This window comes from Zootoca vivipara, chromosome 16, assembly GCF_963506605.1.
Source record: "Zootoca vivipara chromosome 16, rZooViv1.1, whole genome shotgun sequence".
In the NCBI taxonomy this organism is placed as follows: Eukaryota; Metazoa; Chordata; class Lepidosauria; order Squamata; family Lacertidae; genus Zootoca; species Zootoca vivipara.
In genome coordinates, this window is record NC_083291.1 from 26,842,280 (window position 1) to 26,865,695 (window position 23,416).

Below are 23,416 nucleotides of genomic sequence, written 5' to 3' on the forward strand. Positions count from 1 at the left end.
CACCTGTCCTCTTTTGACAATACCTTGTCACTTCTCCCTTTGACTTGGGACAGCCAGGTAAATGTTTTCTCAAGCAATAAGGCCTTAAGCTCAGTGCTGTCGGTGAGGTATCTAGGCACACTACCCAGGGCAGGGACTGTCAGTGTTTTGAAAAATATGGCAAAGCTTCTGACCTGCTTTGCCTGGCACAAAAGACTCCACGAAAAGAGTGTCCTTGCAGAGTATATTCTGCTTTTATTCTTAAAAGCCTTTTAACTGCAGAACGACTAACTATACAGACATCAACACCACCAGCTTTCTCCAACCAACCAACCAACCAACCAACAAACGCCACTAACATATATACAGGTACAATACAATTAGGTGAAAGGTTGCATGAGTCACTGCAGGCCGCTGACTCATGCTGACTCAGCTCCCCCAGTATTTATGAAACAGCGGCCAATTTTTAGCCGTGACAGGGACTCCCAATATTCAAGATGCTATTTTTACCTGTAAAGCCCTAAATGGCTTGTGTGCCTTCTCCTTAGCAGCTGATCTTTTTAAAATACGCTTGAGCTTTCAGGAAAGGACACGACACCAATGTATATTAAGTAGTACATGAAAGGAGAAACTGGAGGTCATTGGAATACTAGCTGAAAGGAGCCAAGGCAAAGGCCTGGGGGGATACTAGGAATCTGTGGCAGGCAGCCACTCTTGATGAGCGAAACAGAAGAACTGCCATACTGGGGCTCACATGGCCCAGCATTATGACACCAGCAACAGCCACCCAGATGTTTCTTATAAGCAGGGCATGCAAAAGCAATAGCCCTCTCTTCACCCTTTGCCTCCCTGCAACCGGAATGCAGATATAATGAACCTGGAAGCTCCATTCGCATAGAATCCTCTTCCTGTACTACTTTTCGACAGGCCTCTAAACCACTGGCCATCTCCACATCTTGGGAGCGGCAGGTTCTAGGGAGGGTCTCCCGTTGAAGTGTGGCGTATGCAGCTTCTGCAACAAAAAGCCTGCCCTCTGGAACCACATCCTACCTCCTCAGTGGGCAGCCACGAAACAAGCTGGCTTTATCTTCCCCCTTGCTCTTTCCCTGCAGTGGTCCCCAGCGCTGCAACCATCATCATTGTGGTCTGCGTGGGCTTCCTGGCGCTCATGGTGATCCTGGGCGTCCTACGCATCCACTCCTTGCACAGGCGAGGGGGCGAGCGCGAGGGCACAGGCGAGGCCGCGGAGAGCCACGGAGGTGCCCAGGCCAAGGAGAGCGAGATGTTCTGGGACGACTCTGCTCTCACCATCATCGTCAACCCCATGGAGGTGAGTGGAGTGAAGATTGGGGAGGGAGCAGGGCAGGAAAGAGACTCCACTTCTGACACCAGTGTTGCAAGCTACACCAATCAGTGCCGAGCCGTGTATGAGATTCCAGGGGTCTGTGCTCCTTTGGAGAATTGAAGACGTGGCAGAGGCTGTTGTAGCTTTAAGAAATATGATTTATTCATACATTTAGTTTAAATCCCCACAACAGAGTGAGTTCCCATTGCTCTGTCCCAGCTCCTGCCAACCTAGCAGTTCGAAAGCATGCCAGTGCAAGTAGATAAATGGGTACCGCTGTGACGGGAAGGTAAACGGTGTTTCCGTGTGCTCTGGTTTCCGTCACCGTATTTCATTGTGCCAGAAGCGGTTGTCATGCTGGCCACATGACCCGGAAAGCTGTCTGTGGACAACGCCGGTTCCCTCAGCCTGTAGCAAGATGAGCACCACATCCCATAGTCGCCTTTGACTGGACTTAACCATCCAGAGGTCGTTTACCTTTTTACCTTCTTTCTAGTCATACCAGAGCTGCCAGGAGAGGGCAGCAGAGGCTTCTGGGTCAACCGTCAGAGAAGTAGCTGAAGAGGAGGAAGAGGAAAGCAGTGACTCTGAATCACCGGATAGCCCAGGCAGCGACACAGCTGATGACCAGCGTATTGTGGGCAAGCACGATGCCCCTTGCCGCTTCTAGAGGCATGTGATGGATGGGGGAGAGGAACGCCAGTGAGAGAGGGAGGCCCTGCTTATGTTTATTAATTGGGGGGTGGGGTGTCTGGCCTCCCCCCCATTTCTCTTCCCGCCCCCCCGGCCCTGCATTCTCCAGACCTCTTGTATTTGCACAGCGGAGGCTGGCTCCCAAGACATGACATTTTGGCGCATGAGGCAGACTCCAATTGGCACCTTCCCTTCCCACGAATTAACACGAGAGCACAATCCACCGGGAAGTTCTCCTGCGCAAGTGTCTTTAAAATGGAACGGAAGCTGTGCAAGAGCATCACGGTGGATTAATAGTGCCTTGTGCCTCAGATTCCCCCCCCCTCCATAAAATCTGGCTCTCAAGATGGCTGCTTGCCCTTGCCCCAGCATAGGCCCACTGTTCTGCCTGCTGCCTTTGGATAGCAGCGCCCAGGGGGAGGAGCCTCTCTTCGACCAGGTCCTTGGCTCTTCCCACCTCTCCAGCCGCTTGCTTCAGCTCAGAGAAGGGTAAACTGGATTGGCATGATAAAAGGGAGAGGAGTAGGAGGTGGGGCCACGGCAGCAAACCCAGGGGTACGACGACAAGACGCCCCAAGATACTATATATATATATATTGTATATTTTTTCAATGTCGTTGTTTGAGGTTCAATCTTGTTTTCTTGTTTGATGCAAAGAAACAAACAAAAAAAAAGACCTGCAGCTTGTGTCGCTTTGTAAAATTGTCAATAATATTCCAATAACAAGTGAAGGAAATACATGATGTGAAGAAGAAAAATGGAGCAGATTTTAAAATAAAAAAGGATTTAAAAATGTACGGTCTGGAAAAATTCCTTCAGTGGGATAGCTTTCTTCTCTTAATAACTTCTCCACCCCATGCAGGAATAACAAGAATAGAAAAGGGATAAAGGCTGAGGGTCTTCCAATATCTCATTAGTAGAAAAGGATTTGGTTGCCCTAATGGTTGCTTCCTGCAATGGTTCAATGAGAGGGTCTCCCCATCCTCTGGGCTCCTGGATGAGTCTTAACAATGTAGAAGAGTCTGGCACCAGATCCTAGTAAAGAGCAATCATAGAATTGTGGAGTTGCGAGGGACCCCCAGAGTCATCTAGTCCAACCCCATGCAACGCAGGAATCTTTTGCCTAGCATGGTGCTCGAACCCACAACCCTGAAATTAAGAGTCTCATACTCTACCAAATGAACTGTGTTAACATTGGTTTTTTTAATTAATAAAATACTTTATTAAAAAACATTAACTTAAAACATATAATAATTTCGGTTTGTCCAAGAATGTCTTGCATCCTTACTCCTATGCAACAAATGGAGTCAGAACTCAGTGAACCCCCATAAAGCTATGCACAGCAGGACACACCAAATTTCACTTTCAGGCTGCTCTCCACCCCGTCACAGCGCAGCAACCTCCTGCCCCCTCGAAAGACAGCCCACCCTAGATGCCTTTGTTCTCCCCATGACCCCCCCCTGTTAGGGGAAGGCAAGCTCTACAGTGGGAATACTCTACATATACAGTCATACCTCGGATTACAGACACTTCAGGTTGTGTACCACGCGAACCCCGTTCGGGTTCTTCCGGGTTTCCGCGCTCGTGCAGAAGCGCTAAATCACGGTTTGCGCATGTACAGAAGTGCTGAATTGCGACCCGCACGGATCACATTCACAACCCGAGCGTCCACTGTACAAGCAAGGCAATAGAAAGTAAGCCTGCCAGTGGTCCACTGTGAGCCATTTCTCTTTGCAGCAGGGACCACACACCCCAGGGCTGTTTGACTGTGTTGCTTATGTGCTTCCGTGAGCAAGGGGCCAGGAGCTGACCCATGAACTTCCAAGGGCGCAGCTGCCCTGCCTGCCTTCGAGAGATGGCAAGTTGCCAGTGGCAAGCTCAAAAGGGAGTTGGCGTCAAAAGGGAAGGAAGGAAACATCTGTGTCTTCGGCAAGAGTCGGAGGCTCACTGCAGGGTGTCAGTGCCAGGGGAGGGGGGTCCCCCCTTTGAGACTAACCACTGATGGACCACCCTGCTTCCTGGAGAGAGTTCCCCGCTGCTTTTCTTTCATTTTACGTGGCTTCCATACAAACCCTCTCCCTTCCCGGCCAACTGGCAAGCCGGACTCTGGCTGCAGGGGAAGTGGAGCAGAACACTTCCTCCGCACTGAATTGCACAACCAGCACACTGGAGCCTGGCCACTGGGGAAGAGCGTTTGCCAACCGAACCGCCCTCCGCAGCCCTACATTTCTGCATTGTTTCTTCTGCACGTAAAACTCTTGCACCTGTCCAAATGCATCTTCGAGTGGTCCCTTGCCCACTGCTGCCTTTTAAGGCATCTGACGAGAGGCCCAGCACACCTGAAGACGTCCTTCAGTTACCGAGGCTCGCAAAACAAAAGATTACAGGCTGGCTACTAGTTTTCGAGCCTCTCCCCACAGCATCGAAGCATGGAATGGGGGAAATGTGATCGTTATCAAAGGCTTCACATTCCTAAAGGCACTTGCCAACAGCAGCCAATTCTCAGGGATGGGAAAGGAATCACATTTTTGTCGCCAAATGAATGATTAGTTCATAGGTGACCATGACGATCGCTGCGTTGGGGATCTGGCGGGTCAAATGAGTCAGGAGCCCACGGTAAAGAGCGGCAGGGCCCTCTTCTCTCACCACAAGCTGCAGAGTTTGCACAAGGGAGCGGTAACGCGAGCCCTCTTCTCTCAGCCGCGTCCGGATGACCTCTGCAGGGAGCAGAAAGGAAACAGAAAAGAGATTAGTTATTGCAGTCCTCTGGAGAAAGCTCCTCCAGTTCTGGCTAGACAGGTTTTTTTGGGGGGGGGGCAAGCCTGGAACACAGAGCAGCTCACCGTGTGGGTAGGCAATACATGATGCACATGTTTTGGAAACCGCGGCTGCTGCCATCAGCCCAAGGAAGTCCTGGCTGCTTGGTGAAAAGATAGGAGTCGGAGTCAGGAACGACCGATGCTCTCTGAGTCGCTGCTTCAGTGCCTCGTAGATAACAAAGTGGATGATGGTTTCAGAGACGCCAGCATAGGAGGCAGTGATCCCGCGGTAAAAGCCTCGCAGGCCCTCCGTGTGGTAAATGCGCATGGCACATTGAAGGCCGCTGGTGCGTCGCTCGTCTTTGGCCCTGCAGAGGACAAAGGACACAGTTGGGAACTGCTGAGCTCTACCCATTTAATGCACTAAACTGCATTAAAAATGAAATTTTCTGCTAGGGCAACTTGAATTCTCTGCCCCGAGAAACTGAATTCCTGTACGAATGGCAGAAATCAAGAGAAACTGGGCATGATTGTTGTTTCTTGTTTTGCATAGTTGATTTGGCTTCTAGTCCCTGAGGATTATTACCCCACCTTCTAACCATGTGAAATCTGATCCAGAACTCGTTTGGCTACTGAGATGCACCAGGCATTGGGCATGCTTTTGCATATTCATTTGCAACTTTAAAGAGAGTAATGGGGGGGAAAGACTCGGGTTCTTAGGCAGCGGAATTCTGTGCTCCGTGCCAAATTCTGAACTTCGGTGGAATTGCGACATACACCCAATCGCCCTCCTGCCGTTATGTGCTTGGGGGCTTGTCCTGTCTACCAGTCTTCCATTATGTCCGGAATCAAATTCTGCCAGTCCCAGTGCCTCAAAACAATGTTATGAACTGGTACGCAGCCAGGATTTCCTTACCTGGCTTCCAGCTGCATTCTGGTCTTCACCAGCCAGATGGGGTTTGTCAAAGTTGAGGCAGTGACTCCTGCAGGAAGGAGAAGTCAAAGGTACCAAGGTGAAACTTGTGCTACGTGGAAGACATTTGCAATTTGTAGGGTCCTCTGGCGTCTAATCCAAAGCTTTCATATCCAGCTGATCTCAATGGGATAAAATGACAAGCTTAACTGTTTCATAGATTTCAGTGGCAGCTCTGCAAGAGCTTAACTCAGACTGTGAATTCCACCCATGGATTTTAGCTTTAGCTGTGCCTTCCCCTTAGTCACTCGCCACCTCTGCCTGACCTCATTTCTTAGCACTTAAAGCAGAAAAGAGGAGGCAACAGGCTGCTTCAAACCTGAAACGTCCCCTTCACAGATGCAAGGAAGAAAATGCATTCACCCGTACAGTGGTACCTCGGTTTTCGGACGCAATCCGTTCTGGAAGACCGTTCGAGTTCCGAAATGTTCAAAAACCAAAAACTCAGTACAGAAGCCTCAAAACGGAAAACTCAGCATGGAAGCTGCGTTTCCGGTTCGACTTCTGAGGCACGTTCGAAAACCGAAGCATTTCCTTCTGGGTTTACGGCGTTCGAAAACCGAAATGTTCGTCAATGGAGACATTCGAAAACCCAGGTGCCACTGTATTAGCAGGCATATATGAAAATTGTATGCACCCCTGCTTTGCCAGCTGTAGCTTCCCAACATTTGTAACCCCAGAATTTGAAGGCGTGCGGTTAGGCCACGCATCTGAACTCCAGCTGAAGTCGCTGCAGCACACCGGGCGGAGAAGGGTGCAGCAGTGGCATGGTTGGCACACTGCAAATGTGCCAGCAGCGTTGGATTTACCAGGCCAAGCATGCTGCTGCCACGCTCCTCTCCATCCAGGTGTGCTGCAGTGACTTAACCAGAAGGAGGTCAGATAAGCAGTGCGGCTCTGCCACACTGTTTGCTGCTGCGTAGCACGCATGCACAAATGTGTGTCTAGGAGCCTTCCTTTACTCAAAGCTCAGAACACAACAGGTGAAATGACCCAAGGACACTCGAACAGATGTGTGTTTTACCTGCACAGGCTGCCGAAAGCATGTGAACCTTCTTAGACTCTGGCGCAAACACCATGTTGAGTTTCTCCTTGGCACCCGAATATGCAGCAAAATAAATGGCCCTGGAAAAGGGGAGGGAAAGGACTTGAGTCCTTTTAAGCTACTTAACCAACAGAAGCAACGACAAGCAATCTGCTCTAGATTCGCCCCGATAAGCCTGTGCTGTTGCCCAGATTCAGGGGGTTTAAAGGCTGAAAGCAGCTCTCGATTCCTTCTCATGTGAATGGTGGCCAGAAATGCTCATTTGCATGCTTACTGTCTCTCCCTCGGTTTCTGCTCTGTATGAACAATGATCTGCTGTTTACAGGAAGAGCGTCAAAAAGGCTCTGAGGCCGTTTGAGCCTTTGTATAATATTTTTTTAAAAAAACTAGACAAAAGCAAGACTCAAGTACTCCAGTTTGGTCACCCACCAGCACAACCCACAGTCATGGGTCTCAGATGTGTCCCCCTTTAGCCCATATCGTGATATCGGTTTCACAGTTTTTGACCCGGCAATACATTGTGAATCGTGTGTGTGAGCGCGCTATGCAAAAATCACAATGCCGGAAAAACCGTTAAGCCAGCCAATGCCTCTACATAGCTCCATCCATATTTCAGACATCACAATATATCACGATGTTTAGCTGGTGCTTTATCACAATGATGAAAACCAGGTATCACCCAACCCTAGGAGGAGATCTCTGGACCCTTTTGAGCAGGCACCCCCAAACTGCGGCCCTCCAGATGTTTTGGCCTACAACTCCCATGATCCCTAGCTAACAGGACCAGTGGTGAGGGATGGTGGGAATTCTTAGAATTTTGAAGTGTCAAGCATAGCTCTAGTGGCTTTAGCCCAAACATAGCAGAGTTTTCCTGCACAGCGCAGAAGCTAGTTGAGGTGGAAATGACTAGCCGGCTAGATGCAGAATAACTATTTACAGGATTTATTAAAAGAAAATAAAAGCAGCAGAGTTTCTGCATACAAAGCAAAGCAAAATAAATCCTCTCTGTCTCTCTCTCTCCAACCACACACAGCACTCCTACTCCTAACACCCAACAAGAAACAACTGTGCTAGCATTCCTAGATAACAGAGTTCAGTGCTGGTCATTAACCAATCAGAGAGCTGATGCCAGGCCAGGCAGACCTTGGCTTTCTGCCAAGAGTAAATTGACACTGCCTTGAGTTAATTGTATGAAGCAAGAATCTGTAAGTTTCCCATGAGAACCAATTAACAGAAACTGAACAGGAATTGTAGTCCAAAACATCTGGAGGGCCGAAGTTTGGGGATGCCTGCTTTTGAGGGTTGGTTTCAACGAGAATCCCTGCGAAAGTTCCGCTTGGGGAAGCAGGAACAGGAACCCTGCCCTTGTAAACACGGTTTTACCTGGAAGGCGCAACTCCGACTAGATTAGGCCCCAGGCCTCGGAAGAGGGAGCGGATTCCTTCTTTCTCTAGGATGGTTCTGTGAAAGGAGAGAACGAACGAGCAGGTCAGTTTCCAACCTCTGCCGGGGGGGGGGGGCAGCAAAAGCTGCCACCGCCACCAAAGGTACAAAACAAGGGAATCCCATCCAGGGGACCCTCACAAGGACCCCCCCACAGCTACTCCTGTCTCGGCCGCTCACCTCAAGAGCTGAAGAGCCCCTACGGAGGGCAGTCCGGGGCGGATCAATGCTCCGCTCACCCCTTGCATCTGCACGGCAGGGAGGCAAAGCGGCCTCACGGCCAGCGAGGAAGACTGCAGGCGGGTCTTCACCACCTCCAAAGGGCAGGTCAAGATGGCTCCAGCCGTGCCACCAAATCTGGGAAGAGGGGAGAGGAAATGCAGTGTCAGGGCAAGTTTCAGAGGCAGCGTTCAAAACTAGCCAGGCGCATTTTGCACCCGACCATCGGCCACTTGCAACCAAGTGGAATTCGAGAAAAGGGCAACAGAGAATCTAAGGAAGACTGGGAACCATTTATGTTATGTTATACCTACGGAAACAATGTAAAGATATGGACTCACTAGCAAGTTTTGACTAAACATTTACAATTAAAATAATAATGTAACAACAACAGGAATTATAATGATGATGTGAAAATGAGAAGAGTACAGTCAAACCTCGGTTTGCGACCACCTCCGTTTGCGACTGCTTCGGTTTCCGACCACCGCGGACCCGGAAGTGTTTACATCCAGGTTCCGCGGCGCTCAGATGCGCAGAAGCGATTTGCACAGAGCGCGCATGCGCAGAAGCGATCTGCATAGCGCTGCGTGCACAGAAGCGCTCTATCGGCGCTTCGTGCATGCGCAGAAGCGTGCCTTCGGCGAGCGACCAATTCAGGGAGCGACTGCCTCCACAGAACGGATTGCGGTCGCAAACCGAGGTACCACTGTATAATAATAATTTAAAGATATTAAGATATATCAAAACAAGCAGGAGAAGTTCATACAGTATGTATAAGAAAAACCAGAAGAGGAAGTTGAGGGAAATTTTGGAATTGTATTTTTGTTGTTGCTATTTGATATGAGATTTTGATGATTAAAATGTGAAACTTAATAAAAAATTATCTCCACCATGTGGAGGATACATGCCTGGGGATCATTGGATCTTGACTGTTTTCACACACTTAATCCTGTAGAATTCTGCCCATTTTATTCATTTATCTGCACTATCAGAATGAATTTCAGGAACCAAAGTGCTTTTTCTGCACAGCCTGAGCAGGAGCAGCGAACAGCGTTATAGTTAATTGTTGCAGCCTGTCTTCAGTTTACCCCACCCCACTTGCCCTGCTCACAGTGGTGAAGACCATCCCTACATTATGAATGGTCTGTGTCACCATTAAAAGATAAAAAAGGCAGAAATAGAAATATATATGTGGACTGGCCCCGGATCCAGTGCCTTTTCTTTTTTAAGCTCTCAACATTCTTAACCTCGCTCAAGGTTGCCATCTGAGCTAGCCAGGTATTTTAACCAAGAATCAACCACAGTCGGTCCATCCTTGGAAAAAATAAGACTTTAGAGCAGGCATCCCCAAACTTCGGCCCTCCAGATGTTTTGGACTACAATTCCCATCTTCCCCAACCACTGGTCCTGTTAGCTAGGGATCCTGGGAGTTGTAGGCCAAAACATCTGGAGAGCCGCAGGTTGGGGATGCCTGCTTTAGAGCAATCTTGCCCCAACGTTTCAACTACAACCCTGGTTTAAGGAGGCCTTTGGCACCTAGCTTATGCACCTGAGTTTCTAACTGTTCGGAGGCTATCCTCAAGACAGTTATTCAGGGGCAAACAAACAAACAAACCACCCCTTGCCTACATGAAGAGGTCAATCCCCAGTGCTTCAAAGGCTCTTCGCAGCAGGAGTGTCCCCAAAAACTCATGAGAAGGGGGTTCATTTGTATATTTATTAAGATTTTTTTAACCTGCCCTTCCCCAGAAGGTCACAGGTCAACTGACACCAGTGGCAGTATAAGCAAATTATGATTCAGGCACGCAGTCCAAATTCTAAATGCTATCCACAAGAATCACCTAAACTGTTTGAAATTTCGTTATCAGTGTGCAGAATCTGTGCCTCTCTAGTTAAATGTACATTTTAAGCTAGACCAGGAGCCTGGGAGACGAACAGTGGGGACAATGTATGACCAGATAAAAACTGAAAGGACCTCAGATAGGAATACGGGGAATCTAGATATTTTCAAATTAGGTTTGAAACGCTGCCTCTTTTGAAAGTCTTGCGCTCTCGAAGAAGGCCTTTGCTCTTTGAGTCATTGCCTTAAAGCTGTTTGAGGCTTCGTGGGATATTATGGGAAGTTCTGTTTCTTTACAGGGGGGCATCTCATATTTAGAAAACGAAAAAAGAAATATCAAGAGTGGAAGATGGATCTCATTATTAGAATGAAATTAACTGTAGATTTTGATCCAACGGTTCTGATGTCCAACTAGAGGATGGCAAGGCCTGTGAGGATATGATGGGGTTTGCTAAATCTTCTGGGGGGGCATCATCCTAGCTCTGAGTTGCATCAAAATGGGCTGTATATTCACAGTATAGTATAAATGCTTATAGTATTCTCTCAGTGCAGGAATATAACATATACGGTTGTATAATTCTGTTATGAGGATTCATAGGGGGCGGGGAGAAGTTTTCCAATCAATTTGCACAATTGGGGAATGATTTGAGATTTTTCCATTTCAAAGATAGGAGAGAGTTGGGACAGATCAGGAATTATTATTATTATTATTATTATTATTATTATTATTATTATTATTATTATATCGCTCTACAGTGGTACCTCGGTTTATGAACACAATTGGTTCCGGAAGTCTGTTCATAAACTGAAGCGTTCATAAACTGAAGTGAACTTTCCCATTGAAAGTAATGGAAAGTGGATTAATCTGTTCCAGACGGTCCACGGAGTAACCGTTCATAAACTGAAGCGAACTTTCCCATTGAAAGTAATGGAAAGTGAATTAATCCGTTCCAGGTGGGTCCGCGGCGTTCGTAAACCAAAAATTCGTAAACCGAGGTGTTCATAAACCAAGGTTCCACTGTATACCCGCAGATCTCAGGGTGGTTCACAACATAAAACCACAATATAAAATCGCAAAATGCATAATAAACTGGAAACAAGAACAACCCAATAACCTCCCCCCCCCAACACATTTAAAAAGGGCATTGGATGTCAATAGGAATAGGCACCCTTTTTCCTCTTGAAGGCTGCATTCCATTGGGGGTTTATCTATAGGGACTGGTGGGGCTGCCGTGCTAGCTGTGCAGTGCCAGAACCACAGAAACCGGCTCTGGATTAATCAATCCGGAATAAAGACAGCTCGGCATCCGTTTCTACCGCAGCCACTTTGAGATGAGAATTTCCAGCGTGAGGCTGGATTGCTCAGAAGCAAGCTCTACTACATGTGACGAGGTTACTCTCAAGCATACAAAAGGGTCTGTTTGTTTTGCCGGGCTCACCCCGTGCCCCTTGGCTGTGGCGACATGGGGAAGCCTCGCAGCGGAACACAGCGTGTTGGGCAATGCCAGAATGCAAGGCCGTGACGTTTGGGCCAGCGCCTCCCCTGTGGACTTTGGAGCCCTGGCAACCTCTGCTCACAGCAGGGGGGGGGAGCCAAGACGTCAGTGTGCTAATCATTGGCAAATCCGAAGGGTGTCTGTGTGGCGCACTGCCAGAGGAGAGGGAGAGTCGGAGGCGGCGGCGGCAGCTGCCCCAATTTGGCCAGGACATGCTTTACACTTTATGCAACCGGCCCCCTTGCTAGGACAGCCCTTAACTGACAGCAGCAGCAGCCTGTGGTTTTGGTTTGACATTCGCTGAGTGAGTGAATCCTGGCAAGGTGAGGGGTTCTCCATTTACTGCTCCACCTTCATCAAGGGCATTCGCCTTGGCGAAGTTTGCAGTGGGAAGCACAGCACACACACACACCCGATTGATGCAACAGAGCAGCTGTGGGTGTGTTCAAAGCCATTGCACACATTTTTGACCCTGAACACAGGGATCCCTTGGAACAATCCAGTTCTCCCACCAGGGTGCTTTTAACCTGGCGACCACACCTCACTCTTCACATGCTCAGGGGCTTGCTCTAAAATAGCATTGCTGCGAAGAGCTTTTGAAGCACTGCGGAATGACCTCTTCATGTAGGCAAGGGCTGTTGTTGTTTGCCTCCTGAGGATAGCATCCGAACAGTTAGAAACTGAGAGTCAGTGGCTGAGATGGGATCACTAATCAGTAGCTGGATACCTTAAAACATCTGCTTCTACATTCACATTCTCACTAGCAGCAGACAAGCATCACTTCAGGCGTCACGACTGGATGCTCTTCCATACAAAAGCAACAATCCCTCTGCGCCAATAATTAGATGATCGGGATGACACATTTTCCCTGACATGCTTGCTTTCTGCTTGCGGGGATATCATTATTTTATTTTAAAGCAAGGAGAGCTCAACCTTGTGAACGCCCTACCTGCACCTGGGCACAACCTGTCCAGAAACAGGTTTACCATTTCGCTTGATTTTTGTGAGAACCAGGACTAGGATGTGTCCCCAGTGCCGGAAAGAGGGTCTCCTAACTCCATCACCCCTTCCCCTCCATCCTTTTATTTGCAAACCACCTGGAAACTCTGCCGAATATACAAATCCTTTAACTATAAGTGCAGCATGCACACCACTTACAATTCTTGCAAATAAATAAATGATAGCACGGCGGGGAAAACGGTTGCCTCCAAAAGCAGAAAATAACTAAGTACATTTTTAAAATGCACCATGGAAACTGTTTCCAATGGATACAGCAATTCCTGCAACAAGGCTGGCAGAAAGAAACCAATTATTTCTCCTTCCGTTCAGAGGGCTTGTTTGTTGAGAGAAGATGAAACATCTTTAGATGGCCTTTCCTGGCCCAACCCTGAGCCTCCCGTTCTTTTACCGTCGCAGAATATAGACAGATGATGATGAGAGAGACCCGGCCGTGAACCAAAGACCTAACCCACTGTGTCTGTCTTCTGCTCAGCTTGCAGAGATGCTTCTCGCAAGCAGAGCCCCCCTCTGCCGTCTCAAGGGATGTGCGCGGGCGCAGCTTGGGTTAGCAGAAGGGTAGCAGGTCAGAGAGGGCTGGCTGTTGGGCAGTTGGAAGGCTAGGCCAGGAATAACCTTCTAGAGTTGTTCTGAGGACGCTTTATGAAGGAGGACATTCAAAAACTAGATAACTTTGATTTCCATCAAAATATTATAACGGGTGGTGGTACATGTTTCCCGTTGAATCAAGGCATATAGCCCATGCCTCAGATTCCATCTTATCTGTCTGTTCTTTCTGTCGCAGCCCACAGATTCGCCTTCATTAAAGCAAGATTTAATGTCTTCCCATCCAATGTCCTGGGGCACAGGTTTTCCAAAGGTCAAATTTCAGTTTCATGCACGTGTGACAACAGAACAATAGAATCCCTCTACCACATGCCCGCTCGGGCTAGAATCTTGTAGCCTCTAATTCTGGAAATCATGGACAAGCCGCCGGAGTCCCAATTAACATACCTGCTGCAAGATGATGATTCGACCAGAACACTACTTGTAGCAAGATATTTGATTTCAGTTCTTTCTTACAAAAAGCAGCATAATTTACTTTACGATTACTGATATCAAGTCACATCATTCGAGTAACCTTCAGATCTGATGAATGAGCAAGGAAGGCCTGCAAAGTACTACCGTTTTAACCATAGCTAAAAGCCCCACAAAATTACTTGAAACGTTTAAATATGTTGTACATAAGTTCCTTGTATGAGGGGGTTGTTTTTGTCTGATTGTTTTTATGTTTTTATTTTGTCTGATTGTTTTTATGTATGACGGTTTTATACTGTTTTATCCTTGTTTGCTGTGTGTTATGGGCCTATGGCCGAAATAAAGTTTATCTATCTATCTATCTATCTATCTATCTATCTATCTATCTTTATGACGGAGGACAACCCGGCCGAAATAAAGTTTATCTATCTATCTATCTTTATGACGGAGGACAACCTTCAGAGTAAGGAGCACAGCTGGCCCCGGTAAGATGCCGTTCCCTTTCTGCTTCAAAGGGATATTTGGGATATAGAAGGTTGTTATAGTGTGCAGGGTCTCTGGAGACGAAGGGCCCGTGCTTTTCCTGAAGATATACCAGCTGGGAGTCGGCAGATTTCAACAGAAGTCCCACTACATTGGAAGAACGTGAGCTATGGCACTACCTTGGCAAGCAAAGCTGGCAAAGTTACCAAGGGCGGAGTTGTGGTTGGGTGGCACACAGGGTTTGAAATTAGCCAGGCGCATTTCAACCACTTGGAACCAAGTGAAGATGCCTGGGTGCCAGGATGACATTTGACAGGAGTGCCAACATGGCTCCATGACCATGGTGCCATGCAGCGTGCATGGCCCTGGCACTGAATTTTGTGGGTGCCCGGCCCCTTCAAGGGGGAATTTTGTAGGTGCTCGGGCACCAAGGGTGTTGGCACCTGTGCTACCTGACATATCCAACATTTGGGGATCGTTGGATCTGTATTGCTTTCACACACAAATACTCCATCCTGTAGAATTCTATCGGTTATATTTTATCTGCACAATCGGAATGAATTTCTGGAACCAAATTCCTTTTTTCCCCCCTGTGAAGCCTGAGCAGTCACCATTTGCAAAAAGAGGTTGGAATGGGCCAATATAGATGTGGACTGTCGTTTGATCAAGTCACTTTTCTTCTTTAAGTTCTCAAGGCTCTTAACCTTAGCTCAAGGCTGTCAGCTGAACCAACCAGATGAATCAATCACAGTCAGTCCATCATTTGAAAAATAAGACTTGGCCCAAAATGGCAACCAGACTTTCTGTTTTGGTGACTGCAACCTTCGTTTAAGGGGGCCATTTGGCGCCTAGCATATATATTTGAGTTTCTAACACTGCGCCAGAGGGTGGGCTTCAAGGGGCTTCCCAGTTGGGGGATCGCTCCTCTTCCTCTTTTCCAGCCTTTGCAGCAGGGCAGAGGAAAAGATGAAAGATTGTAATTTATCGTTCACTATTAAATTGCCTCCCCTTACCAGCAACGGTGGCTAACCAGCTCTTTTTCCTTTAAAACAAAAGCAGCTGAATTAAGCATGTTTTTAAAGAACATAACATGCAGTTTGACCCTGAATGTAGTCCACCTGCTGGGGGGAAAACAACCCAGCACTATACATTCCCAGATGTGAACACTACAGATTTAAGACGTGCCCTCTTGAACAGGCATCCCCAAACTGCGGCCCTCCAGATGTTTTGGCCTACAACTCCCATGATCCCTAGCTAACAGGACCAGTGGTCAAGGATGATGGGAATTGTAGTCCAAAACATCTGGAGGGCCGAGGTTTGGGGATGCCTGCTCTTGAACATCCTTTTCAGAGGTAGATACCACTGCCTGAGTGTATTCCTAAGAACATGGCCTCAGGGGAACAGCATAGTCAAACTCTCATAAACACACACAAGGGAAAGGCAAGATATTACACGTTTCAGTTAATACAGTTGTATCAGTTAATACAACAAATAGCACCTGGCTTCCCAGAGGCTTCTGCCTCCACTTAATGGGAAGAACAGATGAAGGCAAGAACCCGAGAGCTTCCCCAGGGCTGAGAACTCAACAACAACAGCACCACATCAACAAATTAAAATCCTGCGCTCAGATACAAGTTCTGTACTCAGAAAGCTAAATTCTTTGACTTACATAGTCCTGTTCAAGCATTTAAACACTCATAATCTCAACTGTAGGGACGTGGTCTAAACAGAACCTAGGGCTTGCCGATCAGAATCATAGAGTTGGAAGAGACCACAAGGGCGGTTCGAATCCCCGCCACGGGGTGAGCTCCCGTTGTTCGGTCCCTGCTCCTGCCCACCTAGCAGTTCAAAAGCATGTCAAAGTGCAAGTAGATAAATAGGTACCGCTCTGGCAGGAAGGTAAACGGGGCGTTTCCGTGCGCTGCTCTGGTTTCGCCAGAAGTGGCTTAGTCATGCTGGCCACATGACCCAGAAGCTGTCTGCGGACAAACGCTGGCTCCCTTGGTCTATAGAGCGAGATGAGCGCGCAACCCCAGAGTCATCCGCGGCTGGACCTAACGGTCAGGGGTACCTTTACCTTTACCTAATCTCAACTGTAGGAGAAGTTGAGTCGAACCTGCTGGGTCCAACTCCTCCATCCTATCACCAGGCCAAGCTCAGCAGACCTCTGTGACTGCCAGCCTCAATGAAGGATGGGTGCTGGATAATGTGAACAATTTTATGGGTACGGTAATAGATAAACCCTGTTGTTAATGTAGTTGTTGGCATCTTACTGTCTTGGGAGACAATGGAGTGCGCCTCCAGGGTGAAGCCAAACAGCTGTATTAGCAGCACTGAAGTGACCTCCCTGGGGCGCAAGCCTGGGCAGTGTGCTCCTCGCTGATGGGAATGAAGAGTAGTAATATGTTTGGCACCAGCTTGGCTGGAGGAGTTGCCAGAGGCAGGTGTACAAGGCACCATTCAATCGTCTTAGGGACTCCACTCCAATGTTACCCCAGTTAACTTTGCTCCCACCCTCTGATCCTTCTCGCTTAGGCTCCTTGTGTTAGTGCACCCTCAGTTTATTTTTAAGAAGCTTGCACAGAGGAGCCAATTTTTGCTTTGCAGTGTGGATTTTTTTGCTTGTTGGTTTTTAATTAGTCTATGCTGTAGTTTAAAATATCACTTTTTTTGTAAACTATATGCACTGACGGGTAGCTCTATAATCAATTACGTGACTTAAAAACTTTTTTTTTTTTGCACAAATGTAAAGTGCTTCCTGGCAAGCGTGCATAGGACTGTGTATTCAGGCAGGTCACTATTCCATCAGCCTCAGGTTTTTCACAGCATTACAACAGTAGTAATACTGGTAACAGTTGTAAAGGTGACTGAGATAATGTCTGTACAGGCTATACTAAATGGGTGATACGTTTCCCCACGTGGATCGGCTTGCAGATCGGCTTGCAGATCGTTTCATGCAGTCTTCGCACAACTGGAGGAATTCATGCTGCAATGGCTCATGTGCCAGGAATAGAAGGTGACCACAAATGGGCCCAAGATAGCAACCAACAGTGAACCAAGAAAAGAAGCAGAGGCATCTGACATTTTCTGTTCCTTCTGGCACACAATCCTGACTCATTCCTCCTACCCCATTCCTCCCACAATAAGGAGTGCTACTACAACCGACTTCCAGATCACATGTGAGCCAGACTCACTCCTTTAGAATCTGGGCACTTGGCTGTCTGTTTGCTGGAAACACAGCGGGACAATTCAGTTGGCTGCAGCGTAGTGCAGACAACGCCGAGGTTGCAGGTTCGATCCCTATAAGGGTCAGCTGCATAGTCCTGCATTGCAGAGCGTTGGGACTGGAACTGGATTAATCCTCAGGATCCCGCCCAACTCTATGATTGTACGAGACCAATATGGCTGGCAGTTGCCATTCCGGCACATTCCCAGCCCTGCAACTCGAAATCGCTTCACTAGTAATAATAATTACTATTGCAAACTTCTATTTTCCAAAACAGACGTCTTGCAGAAAGGATAAAACATTTCAAACTATAAAAGCAAACTATTTTCAGAACTTTATGACAATAACGAACTTGTATAAAACGGTGCCCCTCCAAGGTCAGTCGTGCGCCCCTCTAAGGTCTGCGTCCTAGGCCTGGATCGACTTGCCCATGAGCACGCGGCGGATCCGGCCCTGCCGTCGCCGCCCGTTCCCCTTGGCAGCAAGTCCCGGGGAACCAACCCGATTAGGAGCAGACTCGCCTGGGACGCGCACCAGAAGCTCCCTCGTGGCTACTCACCCGCCGGCCATGAGGTGTAGCGCGGTGCTCCGACGGGGCATCCTTCCTCTGTGCCACGCAACGCCGCCGCTCCCTCCGCTTCTCGCCTTCTCTTCCGTGCGCGCCGTCGAGAACCAGGCACGGCTCACTTGCCGATCGTTGCGCGCAGGCGACCCCGTGAGCGCTCCGAGGCGTTTGCCGCGCGCGCTGCGCCCTCCGGCTTCCGGCTGAGCCCCGAGCAGCTCCGCCCTCGCACACGGCCACCCGAAACCCACTCCGCCCTCTCTCCGCCGCTTGCCCCGCCTCCGATCACAGCCGAATTGCTCCGGTTTCCCGAAGCCCTGGCTGGGTGAGACGCCCAGAGCTAGACTGGCTTCGGAAAAGTGCCAGGCGGGACGCAGGTCTACTTGAAATGCCACCCTCCCTGGCGCAACTGTGCAAACTAAGTGGTATTACAGTATTCCCTTTTTTTGGTACACCGCCCGGGAATCTTTTGCTGACGGGCAGGGAAGAAATGTACGTAACCAGCAAATCATTAGCTCTGCCTTTTCTTTTTAAAACACAGTGATTTTGTACACTAAGCCAGACCTTCCACGTGTCCCCATTTTTCAGAAGTCTTCCCCGTTTCTGATTTGATCCCGGAATATCCCGCTTTAACTTAGGAACGTCCTCTGACGCCTCTGCAACATAGCTGCCAAGTTATCCTTTTTTTACAGGGATTTTCCCTTATGCTGAATAGGCTTCCTTGCGAGAAAAGTGAAAACTTGGCAGCTATGCTCTGCAAGCAGGAGGTGCTGCTGGCCGGTCTCCTCCTCCCGCCCTGTTTCTGATACAGATCTTCACTCAGCCCCTTTCCCATGGGAGTGAAGCTACGTTTTGTGGTTCGCCTCAGATGCCAAGATGTCTTGGGCTGCTGAACATTACAGTGCTGGGATGGCTCTGAGCCCAACCACTAAAGTGTGCATAAGACTAGTTACAGGTAGGTAGCCGTGTTGGTCTGAGTCGAAGCAAAATAAAAAAATTCCTTCAGTAGCACCTTAAAGACCAACTAAGTTTATATTTTGGTATGAGCTTTCGTGTGCATGCACACTTCTTCAGATACACTAGAAACAGAAGTGTCAGACCCTATATATATACAGAGGGTGGTGGGGGTGGGTGGGAATGGGAGATGGGCTGATGGGAGTGGTAAACCTGTAGATGGGTGTTAATGGCTGCTGATGGCTGCAATTAGTCCTGGGCTGAGGTGCTAAAGAGAGCTTGATCATGCATAATGAGATAAGAATCCGATGTCTCTATTCATCCCAGGTGCTTCCATGGTTTTAAGCTTGGTAATGATTTCCAATTCAGCAACTTCCCTTTCCAGTCTGTTCCTGAAATTTCTCTGTAATAAAACAGCTGCTTTGAGATCTTGTATAGAATGTCCTGGGAGATTGAAGTGTTCTCCTACTGGTTTTTCAGTCTTATGGTTCCTGATGTCAGATTTATGTCCATTTATCCTTTGGCGTAGGGTTTGGCCTGTTTGTCCAATATAGAGAGCTGAAGGGCACCGTTGGCATTTGATGGCATACACAATGTTAGAAGATGAGCAATTAAATAGTCCTGAGATGGTATGTTGGATGTTGTTGGGGCCAGTAATGGTGTTGTCTGGGTGTATGTGGCAGCAAAGTTGGCATCTGGGTTTATTGCAGGCTCTGGTACCAGTGTCCATGTTAAGTCTGGTGGTTGTATTATTGTGGGTGAGGAGTTGTTTAAGATTGGGTGGCTGTCTGTAGGCAATGAAAGGTCTTCCTCCCAGAGCTTGAGAAAGGGAGCTGTCATTGTCCAGGAGAGGCTGTAGATCTCTGATGATGCGTTGTACTGTTTTAACTTGGGAGCTGTATGTGATGACTAGTGGTGTTCTGTTATTTTCTTTTTTGGGTCTGTCTTGCAGCAGGTTCTCCCTAGGTATCAGTCTGGCTCTGTTGATCTGTTGTTTAACTTCATCAGGTGGATATTTTAGTTCTAAAAAGGTTTGCTGTAGATCTCTTAGGTGAGATTCTCTGTCTGTAGAGTTGGAACAGATACGGTTGTAACGTAGGGCCTGGCTGTATACGATGGATTGTTTGGTATGTTTGGGATGGTAGCTAGAAGCATGTAGATATGTTTGTCGGTCAGTTGGTTTTCTGTATAAGGTGGTGTCTATACGTCCATCCTGTATTTTTATAGTAGTGTCCAAAAAATGTATTTCTTGCATAGATTGGTTCATTGTTAGGTTGATGGTGGGGTGAAAGTCATTGAATGTCTGGTGGAAGGTTTCCAGGGTCTGTTGTCCATGTGTCCAGATAATAAAAATATCGTCAATGTATCGTAGGTACAAGAGAGGTTTGAGTGGGTAGGAGTCTAGGAAACGATGTTCTAAGTCTGCCATGAAGATGTTGGCATACTGTGGGGCCATGCGGGTGCCCATGGCTGTGCCGCTGATCTGGAGGAACAGGTCATCACCAAATTTGAAGTGGTTGTGGGTAAGGACAAAGTGGCAGAGTTTGGTAGCAAAGTCCGCTGTGGTTTTATCTGAAATGGTGTTCCTTATGGCTTTTCAGCATTTCAGCATGGTTTAGATTTTGTTGTAAGTGATGGTGTTTTCTGGTCACATCCGTTTGGATTCTGTGGCGGAAGCAGTCGATGTACAGATCTAGTGTGGTATTGCGTCCATCAGGAGGGGTCCACGTGGAGTCCCTTTTTGTGTAACATCTTTTCGGTGGTGGTTAGTGGTCGATGTTCTGTTCATTAATGTGTTTGGAGGGTGATGGTTGTTCCCCAGTAAGTTGAGAGGTGTTGTGTTGTGGGGATGTAGTTTGTTCTACTTTGTCTTGTTCTTGTTTGTGATGAAAATACTCCTTCAGGCGTAAACGGCGGAAAAATGCTTCCAGGTCCCCGCAGAAAACACCATCACTTACAACAAAATCTAAACCATGCTGAAAGGAGAGCCATAGAAAATCTCAGGAACAACCCAGACATTATAATTAAAGAGGCAGACAAGGGTGGAGCTGTCGTCATCATGAACAAAACTGATTACATCCAAGAGGCCCACAGACAACTTTCCAATACTGCCTTTTACATGAAATTGGACTCAGACCCCACACAAGCATACAAAAAAGAACTGAACAAGATTGTCAAGGAGCTACCCCTACACATCCAAGAACAGATCCTCACAAACACACCAGCGGAACCTCGACCAGGAACTTTCTACCTTCTACCTAAAATACACAAACCAGGAAATCCAGGACGCCCCATCATCTCAGGTATTGGCACCATTACAGTGGGTGTTTCCGGCTATATGGACTCTGTTCTGAAACCATATGCTATCAGTGCTCCCAGCTACGTACGTGACACCACAGATTTTCTGAGGAAAATACAATCTTTGAACAATCTTCCTAACAATGCTATACTAGCCACTATGGATGTGGAATCTCTATACACCAACATCCCACACAATGATGGTTTACAAGCCATACAATGATGTACAAGCCACACAATGATGTACAAGCCACACAATGATGGTTTACAAGCCTTTCCCAAAAAAACCTGAAGCTTTTCTATTGGGACTAATGGGAGAGGATATAGCAAAAGGAGATCAGAGATTATTTATGTATTCTACAACCGCGGCAAGGACTTTGTTAGTCCCAAAAAATGGAAATTACAAGAGATACTGACGATTCAGGAGTGGCAGACGAAAATGATTGACTATGCAGAGTTAGCAAAGTTGACCTGCGGGATCCGTAACCAGGGAGAGACAAAGTTTCAAAGGGAATGGAATAAATTCATTGACTATATAGAGAAAAAATGTAGAAGTTTAAAGACACTTGCAGGACTGAAATAAATCCTATGAACTGATTTAAAATGTGGGTAAAAAGGAACTGCAAGATAAGAGTGAGAAATAAAGCCAAATGACGGGAGGGAGGGAAGTCATAGCTCAGCAGAGCGAACGAACTGAGATGGGGGAATATAAGAGGAATTGTATAAAAAATTGTTTTTGTTTTGTTTTGTTTGTTAAAAGTTAATAAAAATTATTATTTTTAAAAAAAGAATGCGGGATGTCATGTTTGGAAACTACCAGCCGCCTCTGGGCTGGTAGAAATTATGAGAGGAAACCAACCTTTAAAGTCTCGCTCCCTCCCCCAATGAAGAGGGGCTAATAATTAAAAAGAAGGCAGAAGCCACAGGGAGGTAACTTCCAATTAAAGTTGCAGGACACTGCTTATTGAGATTTAATTCTTAAGTATAGAAAGTTGTTGGCGCTGGTATGTGGCAATGCCGGATAACAGAGTGCTGTAGAAGCACCCCTTTAGTTCCAGCAAAATGTGGGGGTGCAGCAGCACCTCAGTAGTGCAAACATGGAAATGTCCCTTCTCTGTTTCTCTATAAGCAAACGTTCCAAGCATTAAACCGGGTTTGATAGACCTCCCAAAGATTTTTCTCTCATTGAATGAAATGGGCTTCTGTAGATAAATCTGACCATGGACTATTGGTTTAACTCAGGGTTTCTCAAGCTTGGGTCTCCAGCTGCTTTTGGACTACAGTTCACATCATCCCTGACCACTGGTCCTGTTAGCTAGGGATGATGGGAGTTGTAGTCCAAAAACATCTGCTGGAGACCCAACTTTGGGAAACCTTAGTTAACTCTTCCACACTTAAAAAGTTTGCTCTTTTCCTAGCTCAGCGGGCTAATCCCAGGTTTGCTAGATCTTGCTGAGTCTTCTGCCCAGGGCCAGTCTACCTATGAGGCAAGGTGAGGCAACGGCCTCAGACAGCAGGATCCTCAAGAGCAGCAGATCCCAGTATCAGTCTTTCTTCCTGTCTTGTTCCTGATGTGTAGATCTACACTCACCCCTTCTTCCCAGGCAGGGAGGGTGCACCATTTCGGGTTTGCCTCAAGTGCCAAAACACCTTAGGCTGACCTGGTTTTTTACCAGTGGACTTTTTACATCTGCCTGACGTATTTTGTAACAGCTGATCCGGCAAAGTCTTTATTTCTAGCTGACTGGATTTGACCTCTCCCTCTAGCGCAGTCTGACTAGGTTGCACTTTGTTCTCCAGAACAGATTAACATGCCTGGTTCTTTTCTTCTGTCAGTAGTGAAATGTGGCCCCTTTGTATCTTTTGTGAGCATCTCCCGGCCCCTTGGTTCACAATGAGGTCCCTGTCTCACGGTTAGTCCCAATTACTGGCCTTCCCCAGGCTGGTGCCCTGCAGTCCATTAGGCAGTGCAAGAGGGAATCTGCTCATCTCTCTCTGGCACAGTTCATCTTGGGAAGCACTCCCTTTTAAAGGAGCTTTTCAAGAGGTCTAAAATGAAGCTTCTCC

At 47.5% G+C, this 23,416-nt stretch overlaps 2 protein-coding genes across 3 annotated transcripts in view; one reads left to right on the plus strand and one right to left on the minus strand.

The window, feature by feature from the left end:
* Positions 1-2,741, plus strand: part of CLSTN3 (calsyntenin 3) — a 35,528-nt gene extending 32,787 nt beyond the window's left edge. The window contains exons 17-18 of the mRNA XM_035140952.2: positions 1,092-1,309; positions 1,821-2,741. Coding sequence (XP_034996843.1) covers positions 1,092-1,309; positions 1,821-1,994 — 392 coding nt within the window. The 3' untranslated portion in view covers positions 1,995-2,741. The remainder of the gene's footprint in view (positions 1-1,091; positions 1,310-1,820) is intronic.
* A 457-nt stretch (positions 2,742-3,198) lies between these two features.
* LOC118097753 (solute carrier family 25 member 36-A) lies at positions 3,199-18,310 on the minus strand. Of its 2 annotated transcripts, none has more exons than XM_035140953.2 (7): positions 18,095-18,310; positions 8,418-8,594; positions 8,178-8,255; positions 6,774-6,874; positions 5,693-5,759; positions 4,861-5,144; positions 3,199-4,734 (listed from the first exon to the last, which is right to left on the minus strand). In XM_035140953.2, exons 1-7 carry the CDS (start codon positions 18,133-18,135, stop codon positions 4,538-4,540), a joined length of 945 nt encoding a protein of 314 aa, XP_034996844.1. In that variant the 5' UTR covers positions 18,136-18,310; the 3' UTR covers positions 3,199-4,537. The 2 variants fall into 2 exon arrangements, with proteins under 2 accessions (XP_034996844.1, XP_034996845.1); XM_035140954.2 differs by lacking the exon at positions 18,095-18,310 and adding an exon at positions 11,736-18,088.
* Positions 18,311-23,416: the final 5,106 nt, after the last annotated feature.